The sequence below is a fragment of the Dendropsophus ebraccatus genome, chromosome 3 (genome assembly GCF_027789765.1).
Source record: "Dendropsophus ebraccatus isolate aDenEbr1 chromosome 3, aDenEbr1.pat, whole genome shotgun sequence".
NCBI classification, from domain to species: Eukaryota; Metazoa; Chordata; class Amphibia; order Anura; family Hylidae; genus Dendropsophus; species Dendropsophus ebraccatus.
The window spans coordinates 59761478-59783394 of record NC_091456.1 but is presented as its reverse complement, the minus strand read 5'-3'; the positions used below and the strand labels follow the sequence as shown (position 1 = coordinate 59783394).

Here is a 21917-nt window from a genome sequence, read left to right as displayed (position 1 = left end):
TGTACAGATGGGCTCTGAACACTCAGACTTTTGACATGTCTCTGTGACCACAAAGGTTTTTATGTTGACAGGGACAAGTTAACACATTTATCAAATAACAATTTTTCTTATTTTCACCAGTTTTGCAAGAATTTTAAAATGTCATTTAAAGGACAACTCCGATGAAATTTTTTTTTAGCTTATTTAACACACATTACAAAGTTATATAACTTTGTAATGTGGTTAAATACACGGTCTGGCCCCCTTCCCCCACTTTCGGACCCCCCACCCCCCCGCCTGGAAGTTAAAGAATGTATACATTACCTATTACGATCGTCACGGTCCTCTTCTCCCGGGCGGCATCTGGTGACTACTACGTCAGAGCCGGGGAGCGGTCAGGGTCTTCTTTCTCCTCGGCGTCTTAATAGAGAGTGAATGGGACGGAAAAGGCTGCTGGTGCACATGCGCACAAGCAGCCTTTTCATTGGCTGGAGCGCATCACATGGCTTCCAGCTTGCTCAGCCCTGATTGGCTGAGGTTGCTGGAAGCCATGTGATGCGCTCCAGCCAATGAAGCGCACTGGCAGCCTTTTCCATCCCCAGGACCCGGAAGTCAGAGACATCGCTGGACGGCAGTGACAATGAGGCGGACAGCGGGCGAATGGAGTGGCGATCGTCACCGGAGGGATGGTAAGTATGGTGTCTGTGTGTGTCTGTGAGTTCTCAAATTTTTCATGTGTTCACCGCAGTGTTGCTCTCGACTAAGTAAAAGCTATCCAGCATTGTGTGCACTGCTTTAATACTTTACTTGGACTGTTGCCTGTGTCTATGACTGTCCATGACCGTATGGCACAATGTACTGTAATGATTTCTCTGGCAATCAAGCATATTGGACTGTGCAAACATTACGCTGAGGCGGACAATGGCAGATTGACGTGAAAAGTGTTTTATTCCATTATTGAACCAAGAACAAAGCCTCCTTCCTGTTAGTTCCTGTTAGAATAAATACCAGCATTTATATCACTTTTTAGGTTCTTTGACATTCTTTGCCTGGGAAAAGGCAGTGACACTTATTCAAAATCCTGATTCAGGGAGAACTTTTGGTCTCTGACCATTTTCCTGAATATATTTTAAATGCGTAATGTTTTGTGCATCATGAAGGGGTTGTGTTATAAAGACTAGAACTGCTGTGTGGGATCGGCTTCCTCTCTGGTGCACCCGGCCTAACAGTGGATTGTATGTGCAGAGGCCACTGAAATGTATGGGCAGATGCAAGTGTATAATGCCTTGTTATAGGTCCAGAGGTTCCATTTATTGGGCCGAATGCATGGCATAGGTAGGCTTACTCTTGTGCAAGCACTTTCCATATTTGATTTATTTTAAATTTATTATATAGCAACAAAATATTTTCTATCCCACAGTCCAGTATAAAAATGTAATTACTCACCCAGTCCCTGTCCTCAGAGGGGAATACAGTGTAGGGTTTTTTTGTGTTCTACTTCCCACTAGGCAACTAGACTTGGCAATCCATTATACCCTGCCCCCAGCTGACGTGACAATCCATTGGTAGCATGCTATTGTTTTGCTGGGGTATCGGTGGAGGTCCCTTTATTTAGCCCCTTAGATGCTGCGGTTGCTATTGACTGCTGTATTTGCAGGGTTAAAGGGAATCAATCAGTACATTTGTGCAGATTTGGCTCCCAGAACGGCTGCACAGCCCTCACAGACTGCTCTGCTATGATGTTGGGGCTTCCAGGCTCTGTAGGCTTCATGTCGAGTAAAATGCTTTTTAATCCTGCGTGCCAGGCAGGGGGAGAGCTGTCACTAGTCATGGCTCTCTGTCCTGTCAGTGCGCTCTGCAGGGTAATTGACAGACAAGGAGGCCTGACAGGACAGAGAGTCATGACTAGTTCATGGACATCCCCCTGCCTTGTGCACGGCTTTTAAAAGCATTTTTCCCGCATGAAGCCTATGGAGCCTGTGACACCCGACACCATAGGAGACCCGGCTGTCAGGTATGTGCAGCCACTCTGGGAGCCCAGTCAGCACAAATGTACTGATTGGTTCCCTCTAAATTTTCGTGGTATGAGTTATCGCTGAACCTGGCTATTGCAGCAGGGTGTCAGCTTTTGATATCGCTGTACACTTATTTCAGACTTATTTACCATTTTAGTTAAGAACGGGCAAATTCAGCACTATCGATTGGGTGCAACATAATTCTATCTCTGGGGTGATTTATAAATGGGCCTATCCCCCTTTTAATAAATATAATTCAGATTTTCAACTGCAGTGCACTGAACATAGTATCTTATTTACATTCTAGATTTGCAAAAGAAGAACAGAAAGACGTATCTGCACCTAAGGAAGATGGAGCTTGTGATGCAGAAGATGACTTAGATTTCTACCTAGATTTACAATCCAGTGAAGATGAAGATGATGATGATGATGAACTTACTAAGGACATGAACAGTACACAGTGTAAAAACCCTGCAGTGACCAGGAGCTAACATAGTATGAGGACAGCACATGGACCTATCTACATCTGTCCTATGAATTGACCATGTATCAGCACTGTGTCAGCATACACCTATGGGATGGGGCCTTTACCAGTTCACACTCTCTTTATATTTATCTGAGTAACTAACAGTATTGCCCATGTGAAATGGAGCAGAGAAAAATGCAAGTATGGGTCTTTATGGGTTAAACAACCTTCTGTAACAATCCAATACATTCCTATAGTAAATTACATTTGAATATGCAATACCATCATAAAGTATTGGTAACATTTGTTCTTGTACAAAAAACATATGTTGTGATCATGCTAGTGAAATATTAGACCTACACATGTTCCAGCCCTGAAGTCATTTAATGCAAAACTTAACGGTCACAAGGATTACACACCTCAGCTTTTCACTGCAGTAAAAATTGTCGAATAAGGCAGAGTTCACACAGTGCGATGGGATGTTACCTGTGGGTGTAATAGAATCCATCATTATTTAGGATTTTCCATGCAGCTTCTGTGAATACTGACATTGGGTGCCTTCCTGTTTTCTACTCCTACATAAGCTGTATATGCAGTTAGCTGCATTTTCTTTAGTCATGTCCCTTGGTAAGGTTTGGCATATGGCATTTCTATAATGAGGCCATAACACTTGTTGCTATTTGTCATATTTCTGAATACTAAAACCCTTCGCCTTTTGTAAGATGAGGGTGTAGTAATTCATCATTAAAATGCCTGTCATTTCTTTCACATATCCATTAATGACAGCTCTGGCTCCAGCCAGAAAGCGAGCCCTCCTAATGCCACAATAAAGTTGAGGGATAAGGCTGTCAGGACAAATATAGAAGTAAATAAAAGCACCAGCAAGATATTTTTAAATGGTCTGATGGTTTGGGACCTGATTCCGGTACAGTACTGGACTTTCACTTGACAAGACGCAGAAGATGCGGAGCAGTGGGTGATCTTAGAGACCATAAAATGGCTCCAGCTGTAATAAGAAATGCATTTAACTGTTTGGCAGTGGTGTAGTATTAAAATATTATATTAACCCATGACAGGAGTTTATCATGGCAGATATCGGTGTTTCATGATTCTCCACCTTTGGTGACAGAAATGATCTCCAACCAACCATTGTTCTACCATTCTTTACAACACTTTCTGCTGCAGTAACATTAAAGGGGTTATCCAGCGCTATAAAAACATGGCCACTTTTTCCCCTCTCTTGTCTTCAGATTGGGTGAGGTTTGTAACTCCGTTCCATTGAAGTAAATGGAGCTTAATTGCAAACCGCACCTGAACTGGAGACAAGAGAGGGGAAAAGTGGCCATGTTTTTATAGCACTGGATAACCCCTTTAAAGGTGTTGTCTGGGAAAGATCCATAATAAGCTTGGGGGAGGAGGGGCGCATATCTTGATCTTTTTTTTTTGTAATGAAAATCAATGGAAAAATGGATCCAAACAGATGCACACAATTGCATGTGTTTTTTTGTTTTTTTCTTTCATTAAATAAACTGCAAAAACTTAGTGTTAACCTATCCTAATATATTTATATTGAAATGGACAATTACTGAAAAGGGTCCTATCAATAATAAAAGTATGTAACTAAACAATTTCTTGTCTTTCTTAATCTGCTCCTATTGGTGTATAGCGTTTTGCTGGCCATATGTTTTCACATTAGTGTTTAGTGACCTCTAGTGGTTGAGTTTAGTAGATCATCAAAAAAGCTTAGAAAGAAATTGTATGAGATAGTGTATTCCTTGTAATGACGTCTGAGATCTGCAGAGAATCAGTAATGTTTGAATTACCTGCGGACTTGGGCAGGTAAAATCCAGTGTGGGTTACAGGGTGATGCTTGTGGGTCAGATTTTAAACATCTTGTGTAAACACTGTTTTTTTTTTTCCATAGAAGTTAAGCTTCAGAGCAAATTTCGAAGTGTGCAGCAAGTTTATTTCTGTTATAAATTTCACCCTTCTGTGTATTGCTGGTAAAAACAACAGCTAATCGAACATTCATGGGCTTCATCTATTACAGAAGATTATTTACTATTTTGTCTACCTGTAATTTCCTCATGTATTTTCACCTGGATCTGCAAAAAAACATTTTAAAAATGGCTTTACCAAATTTGGTGGACACCTTTTATAGCAGTGTGCCGCTTGTTCTCTAAAAGGACCATTACTTTCATAAAACTGAATGAGAAGGTTTAAAGTGATCCAATATGCAATGTTATCAGGGTGGTACTACTCTCAGGAGCCCAGCTCAATAAATGGCCAGTTAAAGGGCACTATCAGCAGGTTCGGGCCAATGAACCTGCTGATATCAGCCAACTGCTTTTTACCTTAGTGCTGCTCTTCTTATTTCTGCCTGTTCTGGTAAGGTGCCACTTTTTGATCATTTTGGTTATGCTATTCTACATGTTGGGAGCATTCTGGGCGTTCCCCGTCCGCCCGGAGCACTCGCTCGACCCGCCTAGTCTGCCCCTCCCAACCCGCCAACTATGCATATTCATATTTGCATAGTTAGGCTGCTTGTTATTGCGCATGAGCATAATGAGTTGCCTAACTATGCATATATGAATATGCATAGGGGCAGGGGCGGACTAGGCCAGATGAGCGAGTGCTCTGGCCGGAAAGGAAATGCTCCTAACATGTGGATTAACATAACCGAAATTATCAAAAAGCGGCTTCTTACCGGAACTGGCAGAAATAAGAAGAGCAGCACTGGAGTCCTACAGTAAACAACTGATATTAGGTTCATTGGCCGTTTAAAGCCATCTACCCCCATAGGTAGCGACCACTAGGGGGAGGTGAGGAGCTTACATTAAATGGGAACTCCAGGTAGAGGTTAAAAAAAATTAAACCTCTGCTTCAGCATAACGCATTACTTACCTGTCTATCCCAGTTTTGAAACTACCAAAAATCCATTTGTTTGGGGTTTTTTTGCTCTGTTTTGTGTTTCTGTCTTTCCTGGTTTAGCATTTCCCAGAATGCAATGCTTTCCCTCATGTGATCATCAGAGCCCCCACCCATCACAATCAGTAAAATTAGTGCAGCAGCTGCTTCTGGCCGGTTAGACATAGTGAATCAGTCAGGGGATTGGGTTATCCAGCCAAGCCTCCTGTGACATCACGCCCTGCCCACTGTCTGCATCAGCAAACACACACAATGTGAGACACAGGCATTGAAGATTTGTCTCCTAAGGGGGGGATAGCAGAAGGAGCAGGAGACAATGTGAATTGGCACAGGGGCCAATTTTTTAATTCCTGGATTTCTATTAGCTACACATTGTATAGACACATCTATATAACTTTTAATGTACTTTTAATAGAAAACAAGCTTTTTTCTCCGGAGTTCCCTTTTTAAGGGAATTTTTTATAAGAAAATTATTAGTTGTTTTATTGTTTACTGTACTCTTAAAATTTAGCAGTATATATCCTTACTTGGGAAGCATTTTGCATCTGCTGAGGTTCCCTATGGGTTGGGGGCCTGCTCTGACTTACCCTCTACCCCACACCCCCATTCCCTGGCTGAATCCCTAGATGCATCTCTGCTGTGTACCTAGAATATGATCCTATAATGTTGTAACTAGTGTTAACATATGAGGCAGAGACAGCTGATTGTAAATGCATCTACTGTGGTTTGTTTGACCATAGGGCCAGTAACACACAGAGTAAAAATTGGCAGAATTCTGCGGCGGACATGTTAATTCTTTGAGCAGAGAGAAGCAGAAGCGGAGGCGCGTGAGCTGTCCCTTTTGAAACAGGTGGCAGGCAGGATTTTACTCTGTGTGAACTAGGCCTAAGGGTAAGTTGACATGCATAAGATTTAAATGCAGACATTTGAGACTTTGATGTCAGATTCCCACATTTGAAATATATGGCCCGTAACTTCCATGTATCTCATGAACTGAACTGTAGTCTACAGGACTCCCTGCATCATATTTTATTATATTACAGTGAGCTCTGGAACAGTTAAACACCATTAAACCACTGGAATGAGAGGTTTTCAAATGGATAATAAACAAGAGTCCAGAAAGTGAACAGAAGATAGCATAGACAACTCTGAAAGGACCATTGTCCATACTTTTCCCTCTATCTTTCCCTAACGAACTGAGGGAAACTAAGTCAACTGTCCCTGTAATACCCCTCCACTAGCCCTAGACTAAACTGCAAAAAGTACTAAGATAAAACAATACTAAAGCAAAATGCTGAAAGCTGTCCAAGAAACACACTTAGCCTGGCTCTATGACTCTCGAATATTAAAATCAGGATAACATGAACAGGGAACAAGAACTTTTTTGTTGCTTTAATAAAGTTATGTTTAACTTTATTAAAATAAATGTACAGTTTTTTTATTTACATATGTTCACTGGCAGAAGTTAGCGTTTGAGTCAGGAACCCCTGTCTGATCTGGCTGTGCCTCACAGCGCTATGCAGGGCAGGGTCCCGTTCCCCCTGTGTACTGTAAAGTCTTCTATATAGCCTGCATTGGACTTAAGGTGGCCATACACCTTTTGTTCGTCTAAGCAACAGATTTTTTTTCCCCCTGATCTCCTCTTACACATATGGATGAACCTGTCAGAGTCGGTGGATTTGGATGCTTTGAACACAGGAATAGAATAAATAGCTGTAGGATTCCTGCAATATGTAACAAGTGCAAGTGCATAGTAGATGCCCAGTCACCTAACACAATGGCAAATACATGTGATATAATTTGTCTATCATAATCAAAGGTATAGACAGGCACTGTGTCCATGGGATGTATATTATACTACTGGTATCTTTGCATTTTTAACTCAGAGCTCTAGTTCAGTTTTTCTTAAAGGAGAAGTCCGGCCAAAATTAATTTTTGATATGTTGTTACTTATGAAAAGTTATACAAATTTCTAATGTACATTAATTATGGGAAATGCACATATACTGCTATTTCCCTTAATTTAGTAGATCAGGAAGTGTTAGAAATATCTCTGAAGAAGTGACGTCACGACCCAGGGTGTAATTCCTATGGAGTGTCCAGCAGGGGGCGCTCTCTATATAGAAGTCTATGGGACTTTATTGTTTCTATGGGTTTCTATGTAATGTAATGTAATGTAATGTAGTGTACAGTGCTTTATTGAATGAATACATCTATGGAATACTTTGGGGAGCAAGTGTCCTTGCTCCCCAAAGTATTGCATAAATGTATTCATTCAATACATTCAGTAAGCCCGCCGATCCGCCGCATTTCCGCCGCATTCCCGCCGATCCGCCACACGCTGATCCGCCGCATTCCCGCCGATCCGGACCATATACATTGAACTACAGCTCCCATCATCAGCTTCTAGTATGAACAGGTGATGGGAGCTGTAGCTGGGTAATGGATATGACATGCCGCCGGGCGCAGGGGGGAGCCGCTCAGTACACAGGAGCGCTCCCCCCTCCTCCTCCTCCTTCCGGGATAACTTCCGCCTATACCAATGCTGAGTCCCTGCCTGGCCGCCGCTCTCCGCTCTCATATACCGGCTCCCGGCATCAGCGCGGACACCAGGATGCATCGGGAGCCGGTATGTATGGGGGGAGAGCGGAGAGCGGCGGCCAGGCAGGGACTCAGCAGTGCTATAGGCGGAAGTTATCCCGGAAGGAGGAGGAGGAGGGGGGAGCGCTCCTGTGTACTGAGCGGCTCCCCCCTGCGCCCGGCGGCATGTCATATCCATTACCCAGCTACAGCTCCCATCACCTGTTCATACTAGAAGCAGATGATGGGAGCTGTAGTTCAATGTATATGGTCCGGATCGGCGGGAATGCGGCGGATCAGCGTGTGGCGGATCGGCGGAAATTCGGCGGAAATGCGGCGGATCGGTGGGCTTACTGTGTATTGAATGTATTGAATGAATACATTTATGCAATACTTTGGGGAGCAGGGACACTTGCTCCCCAAAGTATTCCATAGATGTATTCATTCAATAAAGCACTGTACACTACATTACATTACATTACATAGAAACCCATAGAAACAATAAAGTCCCATAGACTTCTATATAGAGAGCGCCCCCTGCTGGACACTCCATAGGAATTACACCCTGGGTCGTGACGTCACTTCTTCAGAGATATTTCTAACACTTCCTGATCTACTAAATTAAGGGAAATAGCAGTATATGTGCATTTCCCATAATTAATGTACATTAGAAATTTGTATAACTTTTCATAAGTAACAACATATCAAAAATTAATTTTGGCCGGACTTCTCCTTTAAATTGTAAATGGAATATTATAGGAAAATAACCAGAATTGTCGCTTCTATGGAAATGTTTTTGTTGAGATAGTTGATGGGTAACTGCGCACGCATGTGGTCCAATAGCTGGGAAGTGAAATGTCAAGAGCCAGCCACTGTTTCTTTGTGCATTGGGTGGAAAGAGATAACACTTGGCTTCTGCCATGAGAACGGTGTCTGTGAAACTACGTCTAACAGAAGGCCGTGATATACAATAGTTGCTGATTAGGTCTTGTACCTCAAGGAGAAAAGGAAATTGTACAGCAAATCAAAATATTAAGAGGAAGGAGATGACATCACAGAGCTGTCTGCGGCTGCTAGGATCCCTGATAGCCAGGGTCCAGGCTGTTTGCTGACAGATTCAGAGATGGTGATTTAGTGACATCAAGTACCATTATCACCATGTGATGTCTACCAGGGCTGTACATTGTGCGTACATGACGTTAACCGTTGCAGCAAACAGGAAAACGTCCCTGGTTCTGAACGGCCCTTATTTTATTATTACGAAATGTCTTTCATCATTCAGGAGATGACTTTTAGAAGTTCTATTTTTCATATTCTACTCAATAAAAATGTATTGCTTAATTTTATTATAGTGTACAATAAAAGTAGCAAGTTTCTATTATTCTATTAATATGGAATTTGTTCTATATATTGAGAGAAATTTTAGTATAAACTTAAAGGGGTAATGCAGCGTTTTTTCTTTTTCTCCTTAATTAAAACACATTATGCTGCATTTTACACGGAACCATTATCGTTTAAATTTCCGCAATAAAGATTGCATTTGAGCAATAATCGTTCTGTGTAAACACAGCAAACGATCAAGCGATGAGCAAAAAATCGTTCATTTTGATCTTTCGTAATTGTTCTCAAATCGTTCGCTAAAAATTTGCAGATCGCTTCGTGTGAACAGTCTTTCAAAGATTCACCCTATGTGAAAGATGGGCCTAAGTGATCTTAAAAACGATCGCAATAACGATTTTTCTTATAAATTTTCTAAAGATTTATTTGTCTAAAATGCTGGTTATAAAAACCAAACTGTCGCTTCAAAATCGTTAAATGATTGATTGGGCGGATTATCGTTTCGTGTAAACGCAGCATTACAAAGTTATATAACTTTTTAATGTGTGTTAATAAGTTGTCTTGCCCCGTCCCGTCCCGTCCCCCCTCCCGGGAGTTAAATAAAGTATACATACCAAAACACTGTCGACCCCGCTGTCTTCTCCCCGACACCACCTTGGCTAGATGTCTGAGCTTGCTGGATGCCATGTGATGCGCTCCAGCCAATGAAAAGGCTGCCAGTGTGCATGCGCACCAGCAGCCTTTTCTCTCACATTCACTGCACCCAGACCTGGAATTGAGGTCAGCGGCCGAAGATGGCGGGGACGCTGTCGGCGGTAAATTCGAATGACCCCTTTAATTTGTTAGGTATCTGAGCTTCCTTGACCCCTGTAGGTATAACTTATTTGGTGGTGGTTCCCAGTTTCCACAATGCCAACTGAAGGGCGAAAATTGTTGTCTCATTAAGAAATGCTGTGTTTATATGTCCTGTTAACCCCTCCCTGCAATAGAGAGTTCCTGTAGGTTGAGTTTTTTAGTAATTTGATTCAGATCAATGTACGTTTACATTTTTGGGTGTTAAAGGGGTAGTTCACCACTTTTTTTTTTTCCTTTTAAATCAACTGCTGCAAGAAATTGCCAGAGATTTGTAATTTATTTCTATTAAAAAAATCTAGTGTATTCTCTCCAGTCTGACACAATGCTCTTTGCTGCCACCTCTGTCCATGTCAGGGATTGTCTAGAGCAGTAGCAAATCCCCCATAGAAAACCTTTTCAGTTCTCCAGACTGGAAAGAATACACCACTTGCTGCAGGCCATACAGCAGCTGATAAGTACTGAAACACTTTAAATTTTTTAACAGAAGTAAATTACAAATCTCTGACACTTTCTGGCACCAGTTAATTTGAAAGGAAAAAGATTGTGGTGAACAACCCCATTAACACCCTTTAAATGTACATTGTGCAATCTGCATTAGGAGTAGGACTGGAGTTGGCTTCAGATCCCAGCTATTTAATCCCCTAGAACAGGGGTGTCCAACTATAGCCCACGGTGTAATTACATTAGGCCCACCAAGTAAAATCAACTAATCTGCTAAAGCTGGCCTGCTGCTATATACCACCAGTACGCCGTACCCCATACATTTTATTTAACCTCTGTATATGGCATGGCAGCAAGGGTTCTAAGCTTTTCCAAGTCCCACCGTTTACATGGTTTAATTTATTCCCAAATCATCTTTCATGCTTCTTGTGGTTTTGACTTTCCTCACCAGAGATTCACATTATTCAACCTCTGCAGCACATCTTTCCCATTCTTCTCATTTCCCATGCTTCTCATTTTTTCATTTAAAGGGCAACTATCAGCAGGTTAGACAAATCTAACCTGCTTATAGCCGCCTATTGCTCACGGGGCACTGAGGAGGATGGTATGTCTCTTACCTTCTTCCTCAGCACCGTTCCTGTGCTGTTAGCAGTGTAATCCTCGGCCCGGAGCCCCATTAGAAGCACTGGCCCATCCCCAGAGCATGAGCTGGCCTGCTCTTTCTAATAATAATGGAGCGGGTGAGCGAGATGGGCACTCTGGTGGCGGGGCAGTGCTCTGGACCGAGGATTACACTGCTAACCGCATGGGAACGGCACCAAGGAGGAAGGTACAACACATACCTACCTCCTCAGCACCCCATGCGCAATTGGGGACTATCAGCAGGTTAGATTTGTCTCACCTGCTGATAGTTACCCTTTAACAAAGTATCTCTTTCAGTCATTGGTTTACAAGACCTCTTGGTGGAGATTAATCAAACTGGTGTAAAGTAGAATTGTCTTAGTTGCCCCTAGCAACCAGTCAGATTCCACTTTTCATTCCTCACAGACTCTTTGAAAAATGAAAGGTGGAATCTGATTGGTGCTGTGGGAAACTAAGACAATTCTACTTTATACCAATTTGATAAATCTACACCCTTGTGTTACTTTTTACAGGAGTCAATGGAAACTGGTTTATTCATGGGCACTAAATACATGGCTCCTGTATACAGCAATAATATGGCAATGTTAGTGGATTTCTTGGCTGATCCATCATATTGTTTCACCATATGACTAAATTACTGATGTAAGTGGCACCACTGAGTGATGCCAAGAACAATGTGTCATGTGAAGATGATGTAAATGGGTGCATTACAAAACTTCCTTTCCAATGTATATGCCTAATGTATCAGATGACTCTTAGTTGGCTCCCTTCCATTTGTACGGGAAGAACTCCAGTCATCTCAGACCTGGAAATGCACACAATGAGCTTTCAGGATGTATACAGCAGCTGTGATGTCAGGCAAAAAAATACTCAAGTTGCAGAAAAGTGCCTGTGCATTGTCCTCATGTGAACCGCACATCTACCTGTACATAGCAGCTCCCTATACAACAGCTGGTCCATTTTCCATCTTAAAGTTGCATTACAGTTCTACTTTTTCATGCAGCATATGTATATTCCTTTCAAATAAATGGCAGTAACTGAGTGTCCAATTAATCCCTTAAACCCTTGAAATGGTCTCGTTTTGGCATGTTCCCGGCATGGCTGAAACCTGGGGGTATAATTAGAAGCCGTGCATATATATTGATGTACAAAAGATTCTCAGTGCAATAACAAATTAAGAGTGCTTTTCTGTCTAGACTGGCCAAAGAGTTGGATTCTATTAATCATACCCTGAATTGCTCTTTGTGCTAGAAGTATGTGCCTGAATGGAGTAAAATTGTATACTGTGTAATGAGAATGCTGAATAATTGAAACTGGAAAAAAATAACAGAAATAGGAGCCATTCATACACTGCAGTGATAGCCAGTTACATTGAGGAGAAGATGTTGCCAAGATAGCAAAAAGCATCTGGAAGGATATCTTCTTTTGAAACAATATGTGCGGTTGGTTTGATAGTTGACAAAATGGAAAGTAACAATCACTAATTGGCTAACCTGGCAAGATGTCAGGGCCCCTTTAGATCAATGTTCCACATTTCCATTTCTCGAGGACCACCAGGGGAGTAGACATTGGGATAAACCTAGTATTAGCAGCTCTAGTGATACGTAACTGTGTCAGGATTAGGGTTAGTGCAGTCCTGCAGTTCCTGACACAGCCATAGGTGGCAGCAGAGGGGCTGTGTCGCCCAGGGGGAGATTAAATGTACCCCGAGCCCCAGGCTATCCAACCCTCAATCACCCCTCTATAGTAGATGACCCCTTATCTAGTTCCTCTTTAGTAGATGTCTCCTGTGTAGTTTACCTTTAGTAGGTGGCCTCCTGTGTAATCCCCCTATTGCATTCCCCCCTGTGTAGTCGCCCCCTGTGTAGTAACGCTCTTTGTTTATGACCCGAAGTCTGATGGGTACTGAAGCACTTAAAGGGATATCCCACTGTTCTGGCGCAGAACATAAAAAAACATGCTATTCTTACTGCTCCACACTTATGTGGTGTCCTTCAACATCATATTATCCCCGGCTGAATGATTCCTACTCAACTTCCGAGACGTACTTGTTTTGGCAGTGACAGTATGCTCATCCAGTCACTGACGCAGCATTTTCTCATCTCTGTCAGTGATTGGCTGAGTGGGCTGTCACTGCGAAGACAAGTCCGTCTCAGAAGTGGAGGTGAATTGTTCAGCCGGGACCCAAAGATGACGCAGGAGGACATCGGGGGAACGTGGAAAGGGAAGAATAGGCTGTTTGTTATGTTCTGCACCAGGGCAGCAATGTATAAAAAATTTATTTTCAGCGGAAAACCTTTTTAATGAAAAGGCCCTGACTGTGGTAGCTTGATATATGGGTCCTGTTAGCCCCAGCCTCCCTTGCCCTTTCTTTTTTTGGGTTCTGCCATGTGTGCCCCCTGCTGCCATTCTGAACCTTGTACCTGATTTAGCCTCCCATTTTCTAGTCCTTTTGCCCTACCATGATCCCATCTGATTCTCTCCTACACTTTTCACCAGTTTAGAATCATCAGGGTGATGTCTGCTGATCAGTTGCACATCAAAAGCAGTAATGTCAGGGTCAGAGAGAGTCATGGCAGCTCTTTAGGGCTAAATAAGTCAGAGAGAAGTTCCTTTTCAAAAGGAGTGCTCTGCTGTATACCACAAAAAAAACACCGGGGGCGCACATAGTGTATTACTGCAAATCAGGAATTTAGATTAAAATAGTGGCTTTCAGAGCTGCTCACCTGGGATGGTTGTGCTAGGTGCCCGACACCACTGATCGCATAATCAATATATAGCCTCTTGCAGCCAGTCCGCGGGGACGGGGGAACCCGGTGGAAAATCAGAAGAAGGTTCTGCAGGCTGGTCCGGGACTTTGGTGGCACTGACGGCATCCGATGAGTTTCGCTCCTTAAATGATGGAAGTAGTAGTGGTGGATGTAAACCTGGATGTAAATCTGTGGATCAGAACTATAGTGCAAGAATTACGCGTTTCAAGGCACAGCCTCTTTATCAGATTAGTAGGATACAAATCTGATGAAGAGGCTGTGCCTTGAAACGCGTAATTCTTGCAATAAAGTTCTGATTTTACATCCACCACTACTGCTCCCATCATTTAAGGAGTGAAACTCATCGGATGCCGTCAGCGCTACCAAAGACCCAGACCTTTTGTACGGCTGTACCTCCAGCCTGCAGAACCTTCTTCTGACCTACAAATGAGTGCACCATTGCCCTCAAAGATGGGGGGGGGGAATGACACTGAAATTTTTTTGCATAAACTTTTAATAAGAATTTTTTAAAGTTAAGTTTTATTGTAGATAATAAAATTTTTACACCATCAATTTCAGTAACTTTTTTGAATAACCGTAAGTTATTGTCATATATCACAAGACTAAAGTAAATTGTAACATCAACCACAAAATAAAGTTGCCTCTGGAACCAGCGGACGTTATGTTCATGTGTTTTCTCTATTTGAATATGTTTTTTATTTGTATTTTTAGATCTTCTTTTGGCAGCTTAATAGAGCTCTGTGTTTGTTGCATTGTGCATGTTGCACTCTAGGTGGCAGTATAATATAATGTACATTAATCATTTCCTTCAAAAAATATCTAAGTATAGAATCAGTGGTATGATACGGAAAAATTAGGAATAGAGTTTACACAATTTAATCAGATATTTAAAGGTCTCTTAATAACAGTAAACACTGGAGTAAATGGGATGAATTATAGTATAATGCATCCAAGATAAAAGTATAGCTATATGTATGTACAGATTGAGGCTATGTTCACACACCATTTCTTAGACGGCCATAATTTATTGGCAAATGACGAACGTTATTTTATAACAATGATATGATATATATTATATTATAGGAAGAATGTCTGTGTTTTTAAACAGAGGCCGTTATTTGCAGATAAATGGCGGACGTCCAATTAAAGCAGCCATCATTTTAACGGTGTGTGAACATAGCCTAACCATGATATTGATGAGATCGGTCACAGACTGTGATTTAACCAGACCTCAATTTACTGTCCTCAACGTGGTCTAAAACATTGATTTATATCTATTATAAAAGTAATTGCATGTATGTCTTCTATAGGCGTCTGAGTACCTCAACCGTTTGACCACAAACTTGGCATACAGGTACATTGGGTGGCCAGGAATGGATTTGTAAAGGTCCTTACCTTGTAAACTGTGGTTCTCTGTTATCAGCCATTATTACAGCACATGGTATATAGGTATCTAAACTAGAGATGAGCGAACCTTCCGAGGTTCTGGCTCGTATCAACCTGAACTCTTGGCTTCTGACTGTCGCTGTCTGCCCGCTCCATGGAGAGGGTGGATACAACCATAGCCATACCTCGGCAGGTTCTCTCATCTCTAATCTAAACGCCTGAACACGGGGGGAGAATTGTCACACTGTCCTATCGTAAGATTCTCTTTGTTCCTCATGCCTATAAATCACAGCTCAGCTTTCAGTTTACCAGAACAATATCAGAAATGAAAGCTGAGTTGTGATTAGTTGTTATGGACAACGAGGAGAATCTTACTAGACAGCTTGATAAATTTTCCCTTTTGGCCCCAGATTTAGCATGTAAGTACACAGAGTGCCTGGGAATGCAGGTCATCAGACCACAGGATTTGTGGCCATCATATTGGCACAAAAATGGTCTGTATTAGGGATGGTCCGAACCCTCCGAGGTTCGGGTTTATATGAACCCGAACGCTCGGCATAAGATTCCCGCTGTCTGCCCGCTCCGTGGAGCGGGTGGATACAGCGGGAGGACCGCCTGGAAAATTGGGATACAGCCTATGGCTATGGCTGTATCCCAGTTTTCCAGGCGGTCCTCCCGCTGGATCCATCCGCTGCACGAATCGGGCAGACAGCGGGAATCATTACCGAGAGTTCGGGTTCGTGCGAACCCGAACCAAACTCTGTTCGGACCATCCCTAGTCTGTATTATACCAGTGTAAAATCAGCCTCAGGTGCAGTGTCTTCTCTCATTGTCAAAGGGACCTTGGAAATATAAGACCTGGAATCTGGTTGGTTGCTAAGGGCAACTCCCTCCTTTTTCTGTTACAAAAGTTTGTAGAAATCAACCTTTCAAACAATTTTTAGATTACAGAGAATCTGTCACTAGCTTTATTCTGCCTTAAATTAAATATTCAATTTAATCTGGGGATGTTCTTTTGTCTCAATCCACAAACCCACACGCCAGTGTTCTCCAGCTGACGCTATCCACTACAGGGCTGGCTTCTGGCCTGATAGAATATAATTATATCTTAACAAGAAGCTGGTAGCAGTCTTACCAGCCCCCTTGTTCCCACATGGACAGGGGGTGTCAGTGTAAATCAATACCCAACTGACCTCTCATACTCCCGGGGGAGTGTTGGACATCACATATTGGAGGCAGCAGTCAGTCTCAAGGTGAGGAATTGGACACCTGGAGGTGCAGCAGCACATGCACCAGCAGATTGATGAGATGCTGAAGCTGGGGGTCATTCACATTTCAGTGCTTGGGGCCTCGCCTGTAGTCCTCGTCCCAAAGAAAGACTAAACTAACCGTTTTCTGTGTGGACTACAGGGGGCTCAGTGCTGTCATGGTCACGGTAGTGTACCCAATGCCACGCATCAATGACCTGCTCGATCAATTGGCCGGAGCTTAGTACCTGACCATCATAGATCTGAGCCAAGGATGTTGGCAGACTCTCCCAACCCACCTGGCAAAGGAGCACTCTGCCTTTATCACCCTATTTGGACTGTGTGAATTCACTGTCATGCCATTAAGCATGCAGAATGCCCCTGCCACTTTTCAGGGGATGTTCAACATGCTGCTTAAGGGACTTGAAGGGTACATGGCCATGTACTTGAATGATATTGCCATCTTCAGCCCCACATGGGAGGATCACCTAGAGCATCTGATGCAGGTGCTCAGATGGATCCACCTGAGAAATGCCAACTGGGCATGGTTGAGGTCCACTATCTGGGGCATCGGGGAGGCTCTAAAACCAGAACCTGGGAAGGTAGATGCCATCATGTCTTAGCCCACCCCTGGAACCTAGAAGCAGGTGATTTCCTTTCTGGGCACTGCTGGGTACTATGGGAGGTTAATTCCTCACTATAGTAGCTTACTGAAGCCCTTGATGAACCTCACCAAGAAGAAGCTTCCCTCCGCATTCAATTGGACAAACAACTGCAAGATGCCCTTCCAGGCGCTAAAGACTGCCTTATGAGGCTTCATTATAGTGTAAGTTGTATGGCCCTGGGAGAGGGGGGTGTAGTTTTCTTTGCATTCAACTCCTGGTGGCTGGTTGTTTAGAGTGGATATAAAGGGGTATAGCACCCTTTAGAGAAGACTACTCCCTTATCCAGACCAGATTTAGTGTGACGCATTTTCAGGCCGACATACATTTTGTATATTAGCCATTTTCAGAAGAACACTTTTCAGTGCAATTATGGGTGTTTGCCTCAGAGATATTCCACTAGATTTTACCAGATTTTTCTAAACTACGAATAAATTACATATTGTTTTATAAAATGCGGGGGAAATTTTTACAATCTCTTCTTGTGTAAAACTTTGTTGGAAGCAGCAGCGTCTGTGCTTCTTTCTATTACACTGGACAATGAAGGTTTTGCTTACTGAACACTTTTGAGTATATCTAATGTAATTTGAGCTGCTGATCACAAAAATCACCTTGATGTTTTCTCATCACATACTGTTTCTCTAAAATCTTCTGTTCAAGCATTTTCTTAATGTTTTCATATTTTCAAGCTGCCCACAATATATATGCTGCTACACAATTTAAAGGCAAGCAATGGCATGAATTCCTTTAATTGAAGTTGTAACGTTTTCAAGTGTCATCTGCGCTGTGAGATAGAGTATGTAGACCTTCGTTACGTTAACTTTGCTCTATCCAAGTCAGTTCCTTTGTACCTTAGAATACTGTCCTGCACTTTGTAGAGATGTTCTCAGTGTTGGCTGGATTTATTTCCTGACTTGTCCTCCTTGTAGTGTATTTTCATGCTTTAAAACAGGCATGGAGTCTCAGGACAGGCATGTAATATTACCGCTTTATAAAGCTTTGGTGCGGCCTCATTTGGAGTATACTGTCCAGTTTTGGATTAATAAAAAAGAAGTCCTAGAGCTAGAAAGGGTACAAAGACTGGCAACTAAACTAATAAGAGGAATGGAGCATCTTAGTTATGAGGATAGAATAAAAGAATTACATTTGTTTAGTCTCAAGAATGTTTAAGGGGAGATATGATTAACTTATTTAAATATATAAATGGCCCCTACAAGAAATATTGGGAAAAGATGTTCCAGGTAAAACCCCCTCAAAAGACAAGGGGGCACTGCCTCCACCTGGAGAAAAAAAGGTTCAACCTCCGGAGGCGACAAGCCTTCTTTACCATGAGAACAGTGAATCTCTGGAACAGTCTACCACAGGATCTGGTCACAGCAAAAACAGTAGAGGGCTTCAAAACAAGCTTGCAAGAGCACAATATCCTCCTGAGAGAGATGCAGGTGATCGACAGTGATGGCTCAGCAAACTGCAAGAGAACCACATGCAGTCATGGGAGAATTAAAGGGGTACTCCAGCATGGGGGCACTGAGTGGCTGAGCAAACCTGAGACGTCACGTCTCGGGCCCGCGTCAGACATCCGGAAGCGCCCGAGAACCAGGCACCAGAGCTCTGCGATGCGGGACCCACCGCTGGAACCGGGGAGGTGAGTGGAAGTCTTTTACCTCGGCCACCTCGTCCCCGGTCCCAGCGCAAAAGTCCCCCACGCTGGAGTACCCCTTTAACCTCAAGCTATGATCAGCCCAGAATCATCAATATTGGCAAAAGCAGGTTTATTAGTCGCCTAATAAGTGACCACCACTTGTATCCAGAATCTGCTCAGAATATACACCATTAACAACAACACTCTGCTATCTTTCCTTCAGCCAACCACAAAACCAACAAACTATCCAGGGATTAAGTCCAATTTTCTCTAATTTTTCCATCAGCTCTTTATGGGGAACTGTATCAAAGTCCATATAGGCGATATCCACGGCACCGCCTTCATGACATATTCAAAGAAATCAATGAGGTTAGTCTGACATGATCTGCCCTCAGTAAAGCTGTGCTGGTTTGGATCCATCAAATTGTTGATTCTTAGGTTAACTTAGATTAATTTAGGTTACAAGCAGCTAAGACTGTTATATAAGTGTTAGGTCAGGTAAACAAACCTGATAGCTTTCATATATCCAGCTGTGCCTCCAGAATACAGAAAAGTTCTTTTATTCTATGGTAGAGAGTATTCTATGGTAGAAAGCTACTGATCTGCTGCAAGCTGTAATGGTCAGCATGGTCAGGTATAGGATGGGGAGGGAGGAGGTGTTACAGCTTGTTGCAATTTAGGAGCTCGAGAAAGCCTCTTTGACGACTCTTACGATAGAATAAGATCTTACAATCTGCAATCACAGACAGATATATGAAAGGTACTATGTGCCTACCTAATCTAATAGCTATTTTGGAACATGTTAGCAGCTGGAACATGAATTGCAGTTGAAACATGAATTGCATCTGACATTTAAACTCACATTTAATTGCAGCCCATTTAAACTCACCAGCTTGTAGTTACTTGTAGAGATGAGCGGACTTTTCGGATTTCTGGTTCGTGAGAACCAGAACGAACGGCGACGGATACCCGCTGTCTGCTCGCTTCGTGCAGCGGGTGGATACCTCCTAAGGAACACCTGGAAAACTGGGATACAGCCATTGGCATTGGCTGTATCCCAGTTTTCCAAGCGTTCCTTAGGAGGTATCCACCCGCTGCGCGGAGCGAGCAGACAGCGGGTATCCGTCGCCGTTCGTTCTGGTTCTCACGAACAAGAAATCCGAAAAGTCCGCTCATCTCTAGTTACTTGGCTCTTCTCTACCACCCTTCTTGTGGTTGGGTATAATATTTGCCATTCTCCAATTATCAGGAACATCTCCTGTTAGGAGGTATTGGTTATACAGAGCAATCAGCAATCACTGGTCTGAGTTCTTTAAGAACTCTGGGATTGACACCATCTGGACCCATCACCTTATTAAACTTTAAACAGCAACTTTGTCTGAAACTTCGGCCTCTGAAAACACTGAAGCTGAAGCCATACAATTGGAGGCAATGCTATGTTCAGCCATACAGTGATTGTGTAAAAAATAGTTCAGGCAAGATTGTTGTACCTACTACATATGTATCTTGGTACAATAACATAATCATTCTAATTATTACTTAAAGTAATACTGTCATCCTGCTATCGATATGTGCAGTCCTAAAAACCATTAAGAAGTTTACATGTTGGACAGTCCATATTAATCTGTATAAAACACGCCTTTGTTGTCTTTCTAGTATAAAAATGTTTTTTTATCATTGGTGGACAGTGTCATCCGTGTCCCTTCCTCCTCTGTGATGTCATCAGAATGAGCCGCTCCTACTGCAGGGGAGGCTGGGATTCATCTTCTGTCGCGCATGAGCGGCCGAGCAGTGACGTAGTTGTATCTTTATCCGCTTACCTCATCTGCGCAGCAGAAGATGAATCCTGGCCTCCACTGCAGTAGAAGCGACCTATTTTGATGGTGTCCTGGAGGGGGCGGGGACTATGGCACCGATGTTAAGATGGGACACAACGGCTGTGACGGCCAGCCAGATGACACTGTACACCAATGATAAAAATCATTTTTACCAGACAACAAAGACTTGTTTTATTCAGGTAAATATAAACTGTGAAGCATGTAAACTTCTGAATGGTGCTGAGAACTGCACATATTGATAAGGGGGTGACAATGTCACTTTAAATCTATACCTTATCTACTGCGCTTACCTAAGAGATTAATTCACCTTTACAGCAATAAAACACAATGGGGGAGATTTATCAAACTGGTGTAAAGTAGAATTGTCTTAGTTGCTCCTAGCAACCAATCAGATTCCACCGTTCATTACTCACAGATTCTTTGAAAAAGGAAAGGTGGAATTTGATTGGTTGCTAGGGGCAACTAAGACAATTCTAATTTACACCAGTTTAATAAATCTCCCTCCAATATGTTTTAATATAAAATACATAAAAATATAACAGACATATTTTCAATATAATAAAATAATAATTGTCTTATTTTGTAAATATAAAACATTCTTGCTCATTGGAAAGTAAAATGTGCAATGAAAACATGTAAGTGTAAAGTCTAAAAGTCAACAGAAAGTTGTCATCAGTTATTTGATGCAGTTGTTCTGCCTTGGTGGTGGAAAGTACATGACCTTTCGGTTACTACCTTGGTTATGTAAAAAAAAAAAAAGCAAAAAATATTCAGGGTGACTCTGGTTCATATGAATGTCCTTAGTTGACTGAGTAAGGGGTGCAGAACCAGCTGACTACTTTTTTAGATGAGCACAAAAATTATCAACTTTTGCAACTGCATCCCCTCTCTGAATCATCTTGAGCTTAAAGAGGTGTTGCTGAAAAGTTAAGGAACTAACTGATCATTATTACCTAGAATATACTGAAACAGTCGTAACATAGTAAAAAAAAAAGCCAGTGGAGCCTCATTTAAGAGTCAGGAAACACAGTACTAGCCAGATATTCCTCTGGGAAGGATCCAGCCAAGGGGTGGCTCCTGTATGGAAACCACCGTATTAGATGGCATGTAATGACAAAGAAAAAAAC

General features: G+C 42.4%; 1 protein-coding gene across 1 annotated transcript in view; it reads left to right on the top strand.

Moving 5' to 3' along the window:
* The window catches only part of C3H9orf85 (chromosome 3 C9orf85 homolog), a 33059-nt gene extending 28971 nt beyond the window's left edge, over positions 1–4088 (top strand). Inside the window, exon 5 of the mRNA XM_069961853.1 lies at positions 2302–4088. Coding sequence (XP_069817954.1) covers positions 2302–2485 — 184 coding nt within the window. The 3' untranslated portion in view covers positions 2486–4088. The remainder of the gene's footprint in view (positions 1–2301) is intronic.
* The last annotated feature ends 17829 nt before the right edge of the window (positions 4089–21917 follow it).